General features: G+C 43.0%; 1 protein-coding gene across 1 annotated transcript in view; it reads right to left on the bottom strand.

The window, feature by feature from the left end:
• Positions 1-12: 12 nt before the first annotated feature.
• Positions 13-17135, bottom strand: part of mfsd4b (major facilitator superfamily domain containing 4B) — a 29354-nt gene continuing 12231 nt past the window's right edge. Inside the window, exons 3-4 of the mRNA XM_052024200.1 lie at positions 10594-10710; positions 13-4071 (exon numbers count right to left, since the gene is read on the bottom strand). Of these exons, the coding sequence (XP_051880160.1) occupies positions 2843-4071; positions 10594-10710 (1346 nt within the window). The 3' untranslated portion in view covers positions 13-2842. The remainder of the gene's footprint in view (positions 4072-10593; positions 10711-17135) is intronic.

The following is a 17135-nucleotide window of genomic DNA, read 5'->3' as shown; positions in this document are numbered from 1 at the left end:
TGACTTTTGGGATATGCTAACAGCACCAAAGCTATTTTTTAATTGGCTAGCCCTAAATACATTAAAGAGAATGTTGGGCTTTCACCACAGACAAGGGAAGTGGAAGAGCAGGTTATGTACAGGAGATACTGGTGAAACAAGTTTGGTTATCCTGTGCCAAACTGGCAACCTGTGAAATGGCAGCTGTTCCATCTCTCCTGCTGCATACTTTAACATTTTAACAAGTTATTAAATGCTGGAAAAGGCAGCTCTTTAAGGGTATCTTAGCAAAAGGAGGTGGTGAGTAGAGAGATTAGGTTCTGTTTACAGTGCCAGAAATAAAGCAGTTTACATTAGTTCCATTTTTCTGTACACATGAAGTTTTGTTATTGGCTGCAATTTTGTGCACATGCTTCCACAATATTGTAAGCAGAATCTGTTAATGCAGGAATAAATACCAACAGGGATAGATGGACTCCATTTGAGAGAAATCTTTCTGAGAAAGCCCTGCTGCAGAGAGCATCTCTCATCTGAAAGACAGCCATGTAGTGTAACAGCAAGGCAGCCTGGATTTTCTTTGACCCTCTGGAGTGGGACTTCAGTCAATGCTAGTAACTGAACCACAGAGGTTGTCTAATCATTTCCAGCCCTGAGTACATAGCTAATTACTACATTGTGCAGAGTGTGAATTACAACCCAAATGCATACATTAAAGAATTGATGCTTTATTAATCCATTGAGAGATAAGTAGCATCCCTCATTAGTAAATTCTCTAATGTCTCAAAATGTATTGTATTGATTGCCTGTGAAACAAACACTGTTGCTACATAGAACTGCTAGATAGCCATCAAGCACCACATCAAGATATATGAACAATAGCCATCTTAAAAAGTAGCAAGTTCCAATGAAATCGTTTTGGATTCAACACCTGGTGATCCAATAAGCACTCTTCACCTCTCTTTCCTTTCCCCCCCACCCCCAATTCAACTGTCCCCAGCCCAGCTCTCCCCAAATAAATTTATTTTGAGGTTTAATGCAATTATTTCTTCCAACTACAATGAGGCAAGTCTAATACCAAGTGATTTCATCCACAATCACCTATATGTTACTGTCAATGACACAGTACTTAGTCTTAAAATGCCCAGAATCACTGTTACCAGTCCTCCAAGCTACAGGCATATCATAGGGCAGTCAGGACAAATAGTTTAAAAGCACAACCGCAGATACTGGAAATCTCAAACAAAATTACTGTTTGGAAATACTCCAGTTAGGCAACATCTGTGGAGAGAACCAGTTAATGTTAACGACCCTTAAACAGAGCTTAATCTGACAGCCTTCATCATTAGCTCCATTTTTGTACAAGCCTTTTCAAAAAGGCATAAAAAGGCTTTTGGCTGTTGTGAGGCTTCCTGCAAATGTATTTTTAAAGCACCAAAAGTCCCTTGGCTCTAGGGAGAGTACATTTTCTTCAAACCACTGCAATTGGAACCCTAATTCTGAAACTAATTTTGTGTTTTATAAAGTCATAATTTTGGCTAATATTGATCTGGAATATTGAAGACCATATTTTACTGTTTCAGCACAATTGTACGCAAACAGGTACTCACAACAGCAATTCAATTTGTTGTAAAATATCAAGTAGTTGACATTTCATTAAAGTTGGCTATATGCCATTGACTTACTTTCAAGTTTACAGCCTGTAGGAAAACCTACAAGTAATGGAACACGCAGCCTGGGGGGGGGGTTGCAGGCAGAAGCCCTCATCACAGTTACAAAGTAGCTGGGGATGAAGCTATGACCTGTCCTAGGGAATTACCCAAATATTCCTCTCAAAATCCCAATAATTAGCTATCACAATTAGATTGGCCTGCTCACAAACTAAACTAATAAAACAGAATTTACCTACAAATTCTGTTTTTCAGTGTGGTACTGGAATAAGATAATACCATGGGAAATATCAGTAACCAGAATTCAAAGCACAATGAACAATTTCTCTTAACCATAGCAGTTTAATTTTAATCCAATCATTTATAAAATTATTGGTTTATTTTCAATGGACATAGAAAAATAATCAACGTGTTTCAGTTTCTAGCCCAGAAATGAAGAATTTCCCCTCTTCCTCTAGATAAAAATACAGGTTAGTGTATTACAGGTTAGTGTATTACAGGTTAGTGTATTACAGCTATAACTGTAGTATCAGACTGCTTGAAAATGCACATTCACATTTTGACAATCTAGCTAATTTATGGAGTGTTACTTTGCAAATTTTACTAATATCACAAAATATTTTTTGCAAACTTTTGGTACATTGCAAATACATGGACAGCAATCTCGTCAAAATCCAGGTCCTACCACTCAATGGCATTTTTACACTCAACCTCCTCTCAAATGCACAGCCATACATTGAGATTCCACCCCTACAACAACCATGGGCACCAGAATTAATACATTCCCCATATGATACTATGTATGATTCCTCAGCCAGGTGACAAGTACCTGTTATCTTCGTGAAGATTGTAGTTCAAATCTAGTTTTCTCATCTGGATTATCAGTGATATCCCATCCCTAAAATCAACTTGCTAGAGATAGCATAAGACAACTCACAAACTTCTACAGAAGCATCAAATTGCCATGCAAATATTTAAAACCTTTTCCAGCATTTTTAAAAAAAAACGCAATAATTATGCTAATTTAGTCTAATGATAACCACAAAATTACAAGCAACTTCTTTACACATTCACAGTTTCAGACTTTCCTTCCAAGGACACAAAAATCAAATATTTATATTAATTGATCTAAAGATACCAATAATTCTTCTGTGGTGCCTTGTGCTGATGGACAAAAAGCTTTCTTGTACACGTGTTCAATCATTCTTTTCTCTTTCCAAGGTGAGCAGTCTCTTTTTTGGAGAGCCACCTAGATATGCAGGGGAGGGAACAGAAGAAAAAGACATTCGTTCGGGAGAGGACTGTTCCTTCGTCTTTCCTGATGCATTTCCTACTGGGTTCTTGTCTGTGCCATCCTTTACATCACTCATTTCGATGACTTCAAAATCTGCATCATTCCATTCTTCAGGAACATCATCATCACAGTCATCATCCTCATTTATCCCTGATCCCAACAAAGCTTTTTGATCTTCACTCTGTGGTTTGGCACTGTTCGGAGACGTCGCCAGCTTGTACATCACAGGAAACAGGATGGCTGTCATTGTGGAGGTCACCAAGGCAGTCAGCATTAATATAGGGTAATGGTTGACAGCATTGATCCCTTGAAGGTACCCCACTATAGCCGGAACCACCATCTCACCTAGTGCAGCTCCAAAAATAAATAAAGCAGCTGACCTTCCAGTGGTGTCCGTGTACTGCTTAACCCAGCTAATGCCACTGGGGAAGGTAGCGGCCATTGAGGCTCCATAAAGGCCAGTGCCTAACCAGAGAGAGATGTGATTAGTATTATAAAGTGTAAGAACCAGGGAGGAAATGGTGCAGCCTATAATGCTGAGCAGTATCATAGTTCCAGGATAAAGGCATGTTGCAAATATAATTGCGAGACCTCTTGCCGCAGCAAAGGCTCCCCAGAACAAGGAGTTTAAACCTGCTGCTTGGTTGTCACCCATATGAATGAAGTTTTTTGCGTAGGTAAAAATGTAGGATCCATAGGCCACCTCAGCCCCTACATACCAGAAGAAGAAGAGAAAGAGAAGGACCAAAATTGCATTGTGGTATCTTGCAAATGGATTCTCCTGCGAAGAACCATCAGTTCTCCCTCGATTTGCTCTAGACTTTAAATAAATTATGAAAAATGAGAAGGAGACCAGAAGAACAAAGCTTCCAATGATCAGGTATGTCCAGACGAAAGGAGAGAAGCCCAGAACAGCCATTTTCACAGTGTACAATAGTCCAATTTGAGTGCTGTTTCTGGTGTCGGTCAATGGATCATCCTCACCGTCACTGATGACATTTTGCATGCTGCCCAATAGTGGCTTTGCCAGGATTGGAGTCAGAAACGCACCCACAGCAAAACTGAAATGTAGGGCCTGTATGTAGGGTCCGACATTCTTACCCCAAGTAATCAACATTAGCAAATTTCCACCTGGAAGCAAACAACAAAAATTAATTATTTCATGCAGGCCTGCAAAACCAATAAAACAAACTAGAATGAAACTCGAAACTCTAAATGTTAAGCGCCACTGCCAAAACTGGTATCTACTGCATATTTATGTTAAGAGCATGACATTTAGCCATAAAGAAGACAACCACATTGCTGTAATCATCACACACAGGTCAGCAAGGACAACAGATCTCCTTCCCTAAATATTATTAATGATTCAAATATAGATGAGGGGGTGGAAGGCTGGGTTAGCAAGTTTGCAGATGACACAAAGATTGGTGGTGTAGTGTATAGTGTGGAGGGCTGTCGAAGCTTACAGAGGGATATTGATAAGATGCAGAGCTGGGCTAACAAGTGGCAGATGGAGTTCAATCCAGAGAAGTGTGGGGTGGTACACGTTGGAAGGACAAACTCCAAGGCGGAGTACAAGGTAAATGGCAGGATTCTGGGTAGTGTGGAGGAGCAGAGGGATCTGGGGGTTCACATCCACAGATCACTGAAAGTTGCCTACATAGGGTAGTTAAGAAAGCTTATGGGATGTTAGCTTTCATAAATCGTGGGATTGAGTTTAAAAGCCGTGAAGTAATGATGCAGCCTTACAAAACTCTGGTTAGGCCACACTTAGAGTACTGTGTCCAGTTCTGGTCACCTCATTATAGGAAGGATGTGGAAGCGTTGGAAAGGGTGCAGAGGAGGTTTACCAGGATGCTGCCTGGATTAGAGAGTATGGATTATGAGGAGAGACTAAGGGAGCTAGGGCTTTAGTCATTGGAGAGGAGGAGGATGAGGGGAGACATGATAGACATATACAAAATATTAAGAGGAATAGATAGAGTGGACAGCCAGTGCCTCTTTCCCAGGGCACCAATGCTCAATACAAGAGGGCATGACGTTAAGGTAATGGGTGGGAAGTTCAAGGGAGATGTCAGAGGGAGGGTTTTCACCCAGAGAGTGGTTGGTGCATGGAATGTGCTGCCTGGGGTGGTGGTGGAGGCTGATATGTTGGTCAAGTTCAAGAGATTGTTAGATAAGCATATGGAGGAATTTAAGATAGAGGAATATGTGGGAGGAAGGGGTTAGATAGTCTTAGGTGTGGTTTAAAGGTTGGCACAACATGATGGGCCAAAGGGCCTGTATTGTGCTGTACTGTTCTATGGTTCTATATAAGCAGTGAATCAAATGTTTACGAGTAACGCCTTAGAAATGGCTTTCATTGAGGGAGAGGAACTCAGGATGATAATCACTTACATCACCAGTGAAATCCTGACGGGATTTTATCCTAGGGTCTTGAAAGGAGTGACCAGTGAGATAGTTGATGCATTGGTTTTAATTTTCCTAAATATCTTTGATTCAGGGATTCAGGAAAAATAGCAAATGCAATTCCTTTCTTCAAAATGGGGAGAGAAAAATCAGGAAACTTTGGACCAGCTTACTTAACATCCATCACTGAAAACATTGATTACCTTCAATTTCAAATTGAAGTCAACATGGTTTTGTCAAAGGGGAATCATGTTTGACCAATTTATTGGAATTTTTTAAACTGATATGTGCCATGGATAAAGGGAAACTGGTGGATTTACTACACTTAAGACCCAAAGGCATTTGATAAAGTGCTGCATCAAAGGTTACTGTGGAAACTAAGAGTTTATGTAGTAGGTAGCATATGGGTGAGGACAGAAGATTGGCTGGTTGGCAGGAAACAGAGAGGAGATATAGATTGGTGTCATTCTCGTTGATAAGGTGAAATAAGTGATATGCTACTAGGACCACAACATTCATCTAAATCAATGAAGGTATGGTTGCTAAATTTATAAGATATCTTTATTAGTCACATGTATATTGAAACACATAGTGAAATGCATCTTTGTGTAGAATATTCTGGGGGCAGCCCGTAAGTGTCGCCACGCTTCCAGCGCCAACATAGCATGCCCACAACTTCCTAACCCATACGTCTTTGGAATGTGGGAGGAAACCAGAGCATCCAGAGGAATCCACGCAGACACAGGGAGAACATACAAACTCCTTACAGACAGCAGCCGGAATTGAACCCGGATTGCTGGCGCTGTAATAGCGTCACACTAACCGCTGCACTACCATGCCTTAATCATTATAGCAAAATTAAACATGATTACACATTTAAAAATAAAGTTAAAATTAGTTAAACAAAAGCTAGATAATTACAAGATAAGATGACGAAGATAGGAAAGTTGTGAAGAGAACACAAGGGCTAAAGAGGGGTTAAGCAAGTGGCAAAGATCAGGCAAATGGAGCATCATATGGGAAAATGTGGATGTACCCATTTTTGCAGGAAAAAAGCATACTGAAATGATTGGAGCTTGCAGACCTCTGAGATGCAGAGGGTTCTGGTGTTCTGAAGCATAATTTGCAAACTTTTATTATCTAGGCCCAGCAAGTAATTAGGGAACTATTTTGTTTATTGTGAGGGGAATTGAATACAAAAGTAGAGGGGTTATGCTTAAGTTCTATAGGGGATTGGTGAGACCACATCTGGAGTACTGTGTACAGTATGGGCCTATTTAAGGAAGCATGTTAATGTGTTGGAAGCACTTCAGAAAAGACTTATTATAAAAGGATTCCTGGAATGGGCAGATTATCTTATGAGGAAAGGTTGGACAGGATAGACTTGTAGCCATGGGCTTTTAGAGAAGTGAGAGGTGACTTGATTGAAACATGCAAGATCATGAGGGATCGTGACAAGGTGGATGCGGAGAGATGTTTCCCCTTGTGGGACAATCTAGAACTAGAGCTCACTGTTTAAGACAGGGATGAGGCAAAATTCTCCCAGAAGGTCACAACTCTTTGGAACTCTCCCTCAAAGAGACGTGGAAGCAGACTAGGAATACTTTTAAGGCAGATAGATATTTGTTAGGCAAGAACGTAAAAAGTTACTAATGGCAGATGGGAATATGGAGTTGAGGATAATGATCAGGTCAACCATTACTTTATTGGATAGCAGAGTAAGGGATTGAGTTGCCCATTCCTACTCCTAATTTGTATGTCCATATACGACAATCCAATAGTTTCACACTCGTCATTACTGATACAAGCTTTTTTATTCCAGGTTTACTTAATCAACTTAATTTAAACTCCCCATGATAAGATGCAAGTACCTCTTCAGGGTCGTTGCAAAATCCCAACATATCATCCACCCAGGACTAGATGTACTTCGATTATTAACCCAGTAACCCAACCAATCAGCTGCTGTCCCCTCGGAGTCTGGGCTCAGTTCATCTTAGCGTGTTTAACATCAAACTTATATTAGTTTTCAACCTTGCACAAACAATTGAGTCGTCTTCTGAGTGAGTTGCTGATCCAGAAGATGCACAAAAAGCTGCTTTAAATATGCATGAAGATTCTGCAATGCTAATCACAAGTTCAGAATTAACACACAAACCTGAGTGTCACAATCCTCAAGGAGATGATAAACATAGAACAGTGCAGCTCAGGACCATGACACCAAATTAAACTAATCCCATCTGCCTGCACATGGTCCGCATTTCTCGGCTATTCAATGTGTCTGTCTGAACGTCTCTTAAACAATGCTATTATATCCACTTCCAACACCTCCCCGGCAGCACATTCCAGGCACCTACCACCCTGTGATTAATAAAACAAAATCTCCTTAAACTTCCTCCCTCACCTTAAACCTATGCTCTCTAGTATTTGGCATTTCCACCTTGGAAAAAAGATTATCTACCCTATCTATGCCTCTCATAATTTTGTAAACTTCTATCAGGTCACCCCCTCAGCCTCTGACACTCCAGAGTAAACAATCTTAAGTTTGACCAACATTTCTTTATAGCTAGTATACTCCAATCCAGGCAACATCCCTGTGAACCTCTTCTTCAGCTCCAAAGCCTCCACATCCTTCCGGTAATGGGGTGACCAGAACTGCACACAATACTCCAAATGTGGCCTGACCAAAGTTTCATACAGCTGCAACATTATTTGCCAACTTTTACACTCAATGCTCCAACTGATGAAGGTAAGCATGCCATATGCCTTATCACCCCATCTACCTGTGTTGCCACTTTCAGGGAGCTATGGACTTGCACCCCAAGATCCCTCTGTACATCAATGCTCCCAAGGGTCCTGCCATTTACTGTATACTTCCATCTCAAATTTGACCTCCAAAAGTGCAATACCTCACACTTGTCCAGATTAAACTCCATCTGCCATTTCTCCACCCATATTTCCAACCGATATATATCCTGCTGTATCTTTTGACAGCCTTCCTCATCATCTCACTAGAGGAACAACACCTCATATTCCCCTGGGTAGTCTACAACCAATGGCATGAACATAATTTTTTTTTAATGTCAGGCAACCTGCACCCCTCTGTTCATTTCTCTCTGCTCCTGATCCACCCAGGTCCTCTGGCACGCCCCCTTCTTTCCAAACCCCTCCTCCACAGGGCCCTTTCCCAGTTTCTTTCCCCTCCCCCACCTGGTTCCATCTGCCTATCACCCACACAGTCTACCCACTCTGTCCCCTATCCCCTCCCCCCACTGTTCCCCTTTTGCTCAGCATCCCCACCTTAGCTGGTTCCACTCACCATCTTCCTTCCTTATCAGATTCCATACACTGCAGCCCTGTTATCTCCACCAATCACCTCCCAGCCTCTGTCACTACTTCCTCCCCTCCCTGGCTCCATCTGCCCATCAAACCCTCCTCACCCGGAGCCACCCATCACCTGGCAGCTCCTGCTTCACCCCTCCCTCTCACTGGCCATCTTCCCTCTACACTCAGTCCTGATGCTGGGTCTTAACCCAAAATGTTCACTATCCCTTTGCCACAGATGCTACCTATCCTGCTGAGTTCCTCCAGGAGCATACTTTTTGCTTCCTTGCTCTCTACAACTCTGCCAATTTTTGTGTCATCTGCAAGTTTACTAATCAGCCCAGCTAAATCACAGATCCTTGTGGAACACCACTGGTCACAGACTTCCAGTCAGAATCACAGCCCTCCGCCACTACCGTCCAACTTCTATGGCCAAGCCAATTTTGAATCCTACCTACCAAGATGCTGTGGATCCCATGTGCCTTAATCTTCTGGATCAGCCTACGATGAGGTACCTTATCCAATGCTTTACTAAAGTCCATGTATACAACATCCACTGCCCTGCCCTCATCATCTTCATCACCACTTCAAAAAACCTCAATCAAGTTTGTAAGACATGACCTCCCTCGCACAAAACCATGCTGATTACCCCTAATAAGTCTATACTTTTTCAAATGTGATTAAATCCCAGCCCCAAGAATCTTCTCCAATGATTTTCCTTCCACTGATGCGAGGCTCACTGGCCTATAAATTGCTGGATTATCTCTAATGCCCTTCTTAAAAAGAGGAACACTGGCTATTCTCCAGTCCTCTGGGATTTTGCCTGTGGCTAAAGACGATACAAAGATCTCTGTCAAAGCTCCTCTCTTAATAACGTGGGTTAGATCCCATCACACCCTGAGGATTTATCCACCTTAATGCTCTTCAAAAAGCCCAACACCATCACCTCCTTGATATCAACATGCCCTAGAACATCAGCTACCCCTCCCTGATCTCACTATCCTCCATGTCCTTCCTCTTGGTGAATACCAAGGCAAAGTACTCATTTAATATTTCACCCACATAGTTCCGAGCATAAATTCCCTGCTTTGTACTCGAGTCGGTCTACGCTCTCCCTAGCTACCCTCTTGTTTTTTTTAAATGTATAAAATGCCTGAGGATTTTCCTTAATTCTACTCGCCAAGGACATCGTTAGCCCACCTGATTCCATGTTTAAGCTTTTTCCCGCTTCCTTTATACTCTTCAAGGGCCCTGTCTGATTTCAGCTTCCTAAACCTTATACATGCTTCCTTTTTATTTTTGACTGAATTTGCAACCTCTCGTCATCCAAGATTCCCAAAGCTTGCCATCAAATTACAATTCAATGCAGATGTGGAGAACTGAACCAGGTACAGCAGACAGCATTTAATCGAGTGAGAGGTTTGCCAGCAAGAATGTGTGCAGACAACATACTAGACAACAAGTGAGATCTAATGATATGGAAAGGCATCTGGGCATCTACAGCACAGGTTCCCAGTGCTGACAGGCTAATAAAAGCAAATAGGATTCTAGGAAGTTTTGCATTGACAATCCTCTATCAAGCAAAAAGCACAATAACATTGTAGTGGAGGAGCTTACTGAATAACAGCAGGGCTAAATACTTTTAATATAGTTGAACCCAAACCCCTGCCCCCATATACCAAATTGTCAGCTTCATGTTCAGGGGATGAGTGAAAAGTTCAGGTTTGGGGGTTGGGAGACGAGGGGTGGTAATGGGTGAACAAAGAATAGGAAACAACAATTTTGAGGATATACAAATTAGAACGTCCATTCCAATTACTGTGGCTACCTTGGACTGGGATCAACAGGAACAGAACTAAAGAGTCCAGAGTTCACACGTTAAAAGTATCATCCTGAATATATAAGCTCAAAAGATTTACAAACCTGTGTCCAATATGCCCATCGAGATTCCAATGAGGGACATTAGTCCCATCAACAGTGGTGCCTTCATACACCATGGAATAATGTATAGTCCCACTGCAGTCATCAGCATAGAAATTCCTGAAGAAGTATTCACAGAATCAATAAGACTGTATAACACAGCTTTGGGTACTTTTGAAATTATAAACCTGAGATTGCATGCAATTAAATGGCTGCTTTCTTCCCTCAAGGGAGAAAGATCCATTTAAATTTGCCTGATATTTTGCCTGTATCTGCTCCACAGACACGGACAAAGGAGCCACCTTCAACCACAGCAATCGATATTTTATCCAGGAGAGACAAGTGTGTCTTAAGGTTTCAGCTGAAGGAACCAATGGTAAATAAATGGAGGTTTCTGCAGTCCAAATGTACGACAAATTCCCAGCAACCTTGGGATTCGATCACCTACAGTAACTTAGTTCTACAAATTACTGAAAGTAAATCAGCATTAAAATCTTAATTAAATTTAGCCCGTTTCTGTCAAAACTGCTCAACCTTTGAGATCAGGTCAGTTCCTACCACCTGATCTGAGAAAGGTTGAGCAACTTTGGCAGAAAGAGACACTGAGTTTAATTCAACCCTATTCAAATGGTCACAAATTAAATGCACAAAACACTAAGAAATACAAGTTCATAGAATTATAGAAGATCTGAGGTGATTGTGGAACCAAAAACAAGTGTCAAGTTCTTTGAATTATCAAGGGTGTCAGTTTTAAAGTTTTTAATTGGGTAGGAGGAATACAGAAAAAAGGGTTTGGTTGGTAAGTGGCTGCAATGAGATACAGACATTGAATAAATAGAGGGAATCAATATTTGTTGCTGATCTTCAAAGGCATAATGCAAGCTTAAGACTGAAACAATGGTTTTCTTGGTCTGTACAAGCTTCATGCAAGCCTTCACTGCTTATAGAAGGCATGTTTGTATGAAGAAGATTTTTCCATTATACGTGGTGAATGATATAACCAAACCGTAAACAACCTTAAAATGAATTGTTCATTCTAGGTGGTGGTTATCTTGCACCCACAGTACCCTGGACCATAAGCGGGTAATCATCCAAGAGGACTGAAGTATAGTAACCTTCAGGATATTAGAGATTGCCTGGGGTGGTGGTGGGGAGGTCAATAACAATCTGAAGGACTGCAACCCTGAACATAACACTAAGGAAAAGTGCAATAGCAGACGGTAGAAGAGCAATGGTCATGGGGAATCCTATAGTCAGGGTTAGATGGGCGGTTCTGCAACTGTCAATGTCAGAGCCACATGGTGCACTGCCTGTCTGTTACCGGGATGGAGGAGGCAATGAGTTCTGCAGGGATAGAGGAAAGAGGGTGAGTCACAAGTCAGAACTCCCAGTGGTACCAAATATAAAAGGACTTATAGTTAGAGTTTCAGGAGCAAGAAAGGAAGCTGCAAAGCAAGACTCCTGATTGAAGGTCTATAAGCAGTGGTGTACCACAGGGATCGGTGCTGGCATCCTTGTTGTTTGTGATATACATTATCTACTTGGACGTGAATGTAGAGATATGATTAGTAAGTTTGCAGATGACATGAAAATTAGTTGTTTTGTGGATAGTGAGGCAAGTTGTCTAAGGCTACAGCAGGATAGAGATCAGGTGGAAAGTTGGACAGAGCATTGGCAGATGGAATTTAACCTGGTAAGTGCGTGGTGATGCCTTTTGGGAAGTCAGATAGGGGTAGTATATATACAGTAAATGGTAGGGCACTCAGGAATGTCAATGAACAGAGTGACCTTGGGGTTCAAGTCCATAGCTCCCTGGAAGTGGCAACACAGGTGGTGAAGAAGGCATACAGTATGCTTGCTTTCATTGGTTGAGGCATAGAATTTAAAAGTTGGGATATTATGCTGCAACTTTACAAAACACTGGTTAGACCAGACTTGGAGTACCACGTGCAGTTCTGGTCACTACACTGTAGGAAGGATGCAGTTGCGCTGGAGAAAGTGCAGAAGAGGCACACCAGGATGTTACCTGGATTGGGGGACTTCAGTTATGGGGACAGATTGCATCAGCTGCACTTGATTTCCTTTGAGCAAAAGAGGCTGAGGAGTGACCTAATAGAAGTATGTAACATTACGGGAGGTATAGAAAGGGTAGATAGAATCTTTTACCTATGGCATAGGTATCATAAACAAGAAGGCATGGGTTTAAGGTGAGAGGGAGTAGATTTAACTGGGATTTGAGGGGAAAGTTGTCTTTAAAACAAGTGTGTTTGATACCTTGAAGACACAAAAGGCTGCAAAAGCTCAAATCTAGAGCAACAATGTGCTGGAGGAACTCAGCAGGTTGAGCAGGGTTTGTGGCAGGAAAGAAATAGTTGCCATTTCAGCTTGAAACATTGCATCAGGACTGGAATGTTGACAGTGGTGGTGGTGTAATCAGATACAATCACTGTGTCTGAGAGACATTTAAGCAGATAATTGAACAGACAAGGCATAGAAGGACATGGAGCTAATGCAGGCCATCAGAATACGTGCAGATCGGTAGGAAGGTCAGCATGGACACACTGAGCCAAGGGGCCTATTTCTGGATGCTATGGCTCTATGAATACAAAGGCAGTTACAATAATAGGGAACCCAAAAATATACCATAGGCATGTGACCATAGTGGGTAGTAAGGTGAGCGGTGGGGCTGATTGGGGACCAGGGAAGTGAGCTATACACAAAGCCAGAGGGCAGAGCTAGAATACCTGATGAGTGGTTTGTATTTATCTTCACCACAGAAGAGAATAATATCAAAAAACCCAAAAGGGGGAGACCGCAGAGATAACGAATGGGGTGTAGAAAGAAATGGAGGTGGTACTAAGAAGGCTGGACATACTTAAATAAGTCATTTGGTCCAAATGGGATACACCCTGGTTTCCTGCATGAAGTAGGGGTAAAATTTTTAGAAGGGCTTCCCATAATCTTCCAATTCTTCCTAGATGCAAGGAACAAGAGAACTGAAAAGTGTAAAAAGCAGCAACCTTATTGAAGGTGTGCCAGGACTCACCCAGTAACCACAGCTTACTCTGAGTGATGGAGAAGCTTTCAGAAACAATAATCAGGGTAAACGTCAACAGCCACTTGGATAAATATTTTAATAAAAGGTCAGCAAGCATGGATTTGTTGAAAACAAAACACATTCACCTAACTTGATCAAATATTTTGATGAGGTAACCAAGAAAGTCACATTTTCAGAACTGATTTGTAAAGTCGCATGTAATTGCAAAATTAAAGCTCATAGAATAAAAATACAGTTAGTATTATTAATCCATGGATAGAAACATGGATAAAAATTGGCTTCAGGACAGTCAGCAGTGGTAAAAACAAATTAAAAATGTGCTGGAAACACTCAGAAAGTCAGGCAGCACCCTTGGACAGAGATCAAGAGTTGATCTTTTAGGTCAATAAACCTTCTTCACCAGTACTGGAAAAGTGCAGAGAGAGAATGGAAAGAACAAAGGGGACGTCTGTAACATTGTGAAGAACACGAAAGTCTGGGTGACACAATCCTTTCAGCGCCATCTGGTTCATAGATGAATAAGGGCAGTTAAAGGGTGAAATTAAAAACTGGTGAAAATGAAATGCAGAACAAAGGAGCTCCAGGGAATCTGAAACAAAAGATACTGGAAATACCCAACATTCAAATGTGACTCTTCCCTTTCTTGGAAATTAAGTCAGCGACTGTCTGGGACACAATGGCCTGATGTTCAGTGGTTTGGTCATGATCTAGAGGGAGGTAAGAAGCATCTGAGAGCTGACATTTGGCCTCTGTAAGGTAGACATCAGTTCACCAAAACTACAACAGCACAACCCTTGTAGAAGGTTTGATGACAAAACTGGCATTGATCCTATGTTAGCAGGGTGCTGGGAGTTCAGACAGAGTTAGGCAAGAGCAATGGTGGTGGAATAATTATGATCGATGTTGTGATGGCATTTGGCCATGAATCAATCAAGAGAACGAAAGAGGCCAAAAAGAGTGGTCCAGGTGCTTTGAAATTCTGGGGACAGGAGAAAAAGTTGACAATTCCTGGACAAAGAAATGGATGTGGAGACATGTGGAGGCAGAACTTAGCTATGGCTTTCCCTCTACCACAGTCGACAGCAATCTTAACCTTGTCTTCTCTATTTCCCCACCTGGATTCAATCCACATTTAATGCATCACCTCCATAACTTCTACTACCTCCAGCCAAATTGCACCACCAGGCACAGCTTCCTCTTCTCTCCCCTTTCATCATTCCAAAGGGACCCTTCCCACCACAATTCCCTGTCCAACTCCTCTTTCGCCACCAACCACTCCCCTTCTCATGGCACCCTCCCCTGCAGCCCAGGGAGATGCAACATCTGTCTTTTTACCTCACCCTTTCATGCCTTCTGTGGGCGCAAATGGTCTTTCCAGGTGAAGCAATGATTTACTTGCACTCCTTCCAATCTAGTCTATCTCACTGGTGCTCATGTTGTGGTCTCCTTTACAGTGGAGACACCAAATGCAAACTGAGTAACCATTTTGCAGAACACCTCCATTCAAGCTTTAAAGGCGACCTTGAATTTCTACTCACTTGTCACTTTAATTTTCCATCCCACTCTGACCTCTTTGGTTTGCAAAGAATGCCAACACAGGCTTCAGGATTAGCACCTCATTCTTGATCCAGGCACATTGCGGCTTTCAGGATCCAGCATCGAATTCAACAATTTCAAATACCAGCCTTTCCTGACCAATTCTCAGGTCAAGTCGCTCACCTGTAACATTACTCAGTTGTTGCTCTCTGCAGATGCTGCATGACCTGCTGGGCATTTGTTTCAGATTTCCACCAGCTGCTGTATTCTGTTGCACTTCGGGGGGTCAAATGTAAGAGGAAATATGCAGCTGTGGGCGTCAGTGGATTTGTAGAAGATGTCGGTGGATAAAGAATCTCTGGAGATGGACAGATCGAGAAAGGAGAGAGAGGTTTCAGAGACAGTCCAAGTGAATTGGAGAGCCAGGTGAAAATCAGTGGCAAAATTTATGAAACTGTCGAGTTCCGCAAGTGTGCAAGAGGTGGCACCAATGCAGTCGTCGATACAGTGGAGAAAGAGTAGAGGAATAGGGCCAGAGTAGGCTTGGAACAGAGACTGTTCAGCGTAGCCAACGAAGAGGCAGGCATAGCTGGGGCCCTTTGCGAGTGCCCATGGCTGCACCCTTGGTCTATAGAAAGTGAGAGGAATCAAAAGAGAAGTTGTTTAGGGTGAGGACAAGTTCAGACAGGTGGAGGAGAGCATTAGTGGAAGGGGACTGGTTATCTGTCTCTGGTCAAGAAAGAAGCAGAGGGCAGCGAGGCCGTCATGATGGGGAATGGATGTATACAGGGACTGGACATCCATGGTGAAGATGAGGTTGTGCATGCCAGAGAACTTAAAGTTATGGAAGAGTTGGAGAGCATACGAGGTGTCATGATGTAGGTGGGAAGGGATTGGACCAAGGGGGACAGAATAGTCTCCAGGTACACCCGCGGCTACCTCCATTAAAGCTCCTCTCACCCTGTCTCTTGCAAGGATGCTATCCCTTTCTCTCAATTTCTTCAACTCCACCGCATCTTCTCCCATGATGAGGCTTTCCACTCCAGGACATCTGAGATGTCCAATTTCTTTACTAACCGTGGCTTCCCCCCTACTGTGGTTGAGAGAGCTCGCACCCGTATCTCTGCCATTTCCCACACCTCCGCTCTCATCCCCACCCCTCCCAGACCCAACAGGGACAGGGTCCCCCTCATCCTCACATTTCATCCCACCAGCCTATGTACCCAACACGTCATTCTCTACCACTTCCGCCATCTCCAATGGGACCCCACCACCAAGCACACCTTCCCCTCCCCACCCCTTTCTGCCTTTCGCAGGGGCTGCTCTCTCTGTGACTCCCTAGTTCAATCCTCCCTCCCCACCCATCCTGCTCCCACCGCAGGGACTTTCCACTGCCCCTGCCATAGGTGTAACACCTGCCCCTACACTACCTCCATCCAGGGACCCAAACAGTCCTTTCTGGTGAGACCGGCACCTCCCCTAATATCATCTACTGCATTCAGTGCTCCAAGTGTGGCCTCCTCCACACTGGCGAGACCAAACACAGACTAGGTGACCGTTTCGCAGAACACCCATGCTCCGTCTGTAACCACGACCTGTATCTCCCTGTTGCCAGTCACTTCAACTCCCCCTCCCACACTATCACTGATATGTCAGTCCTCAGCCTCCTCCACTGCCAGGAGAAGTCCAAACGCAAACCAGAGGAACATCATCTCATTTCCCGTCTTGGAACCTTACAGCCAAATGGCATGAACATTGAATTCTCCCAACAATACCACCCCCCATCCCCACACCATGCCTCTTTTCTTCCCTTTCCCAGCCTCACTTTTTTCTCCTTGCCTATTTTTGTTTTCTCTCTCTCTCTCTCCTCCCCTCCCCCCATGGAGCACCTGCCTCCATACCTTTGGCCCATCCCCCAGTGGATCTGCTCTCCCCTCCTCCCCGGCACCTG

Source organism: Pristis pectinata, chromosome 10 (assembly GCF_009764475.1).
Source record: "Pristis pectinata isolate sPriPec2 chromosome 10, sPriPec2.1.pri, whole genome shotgun sequence".
Taxonomy (NCBI): domain Eukaryota; kingdom Metazoa; phylum Chordata; class Chondrichthyes; order Rhinopristiformes; family Pristidae; genus Pristis; species Pristis pectinata.
The sequence above is the reverse complement of the archived record's forward strand: the minus strand, read 5'-3'. Positions and strand labels throughout refer to the sequence as shown.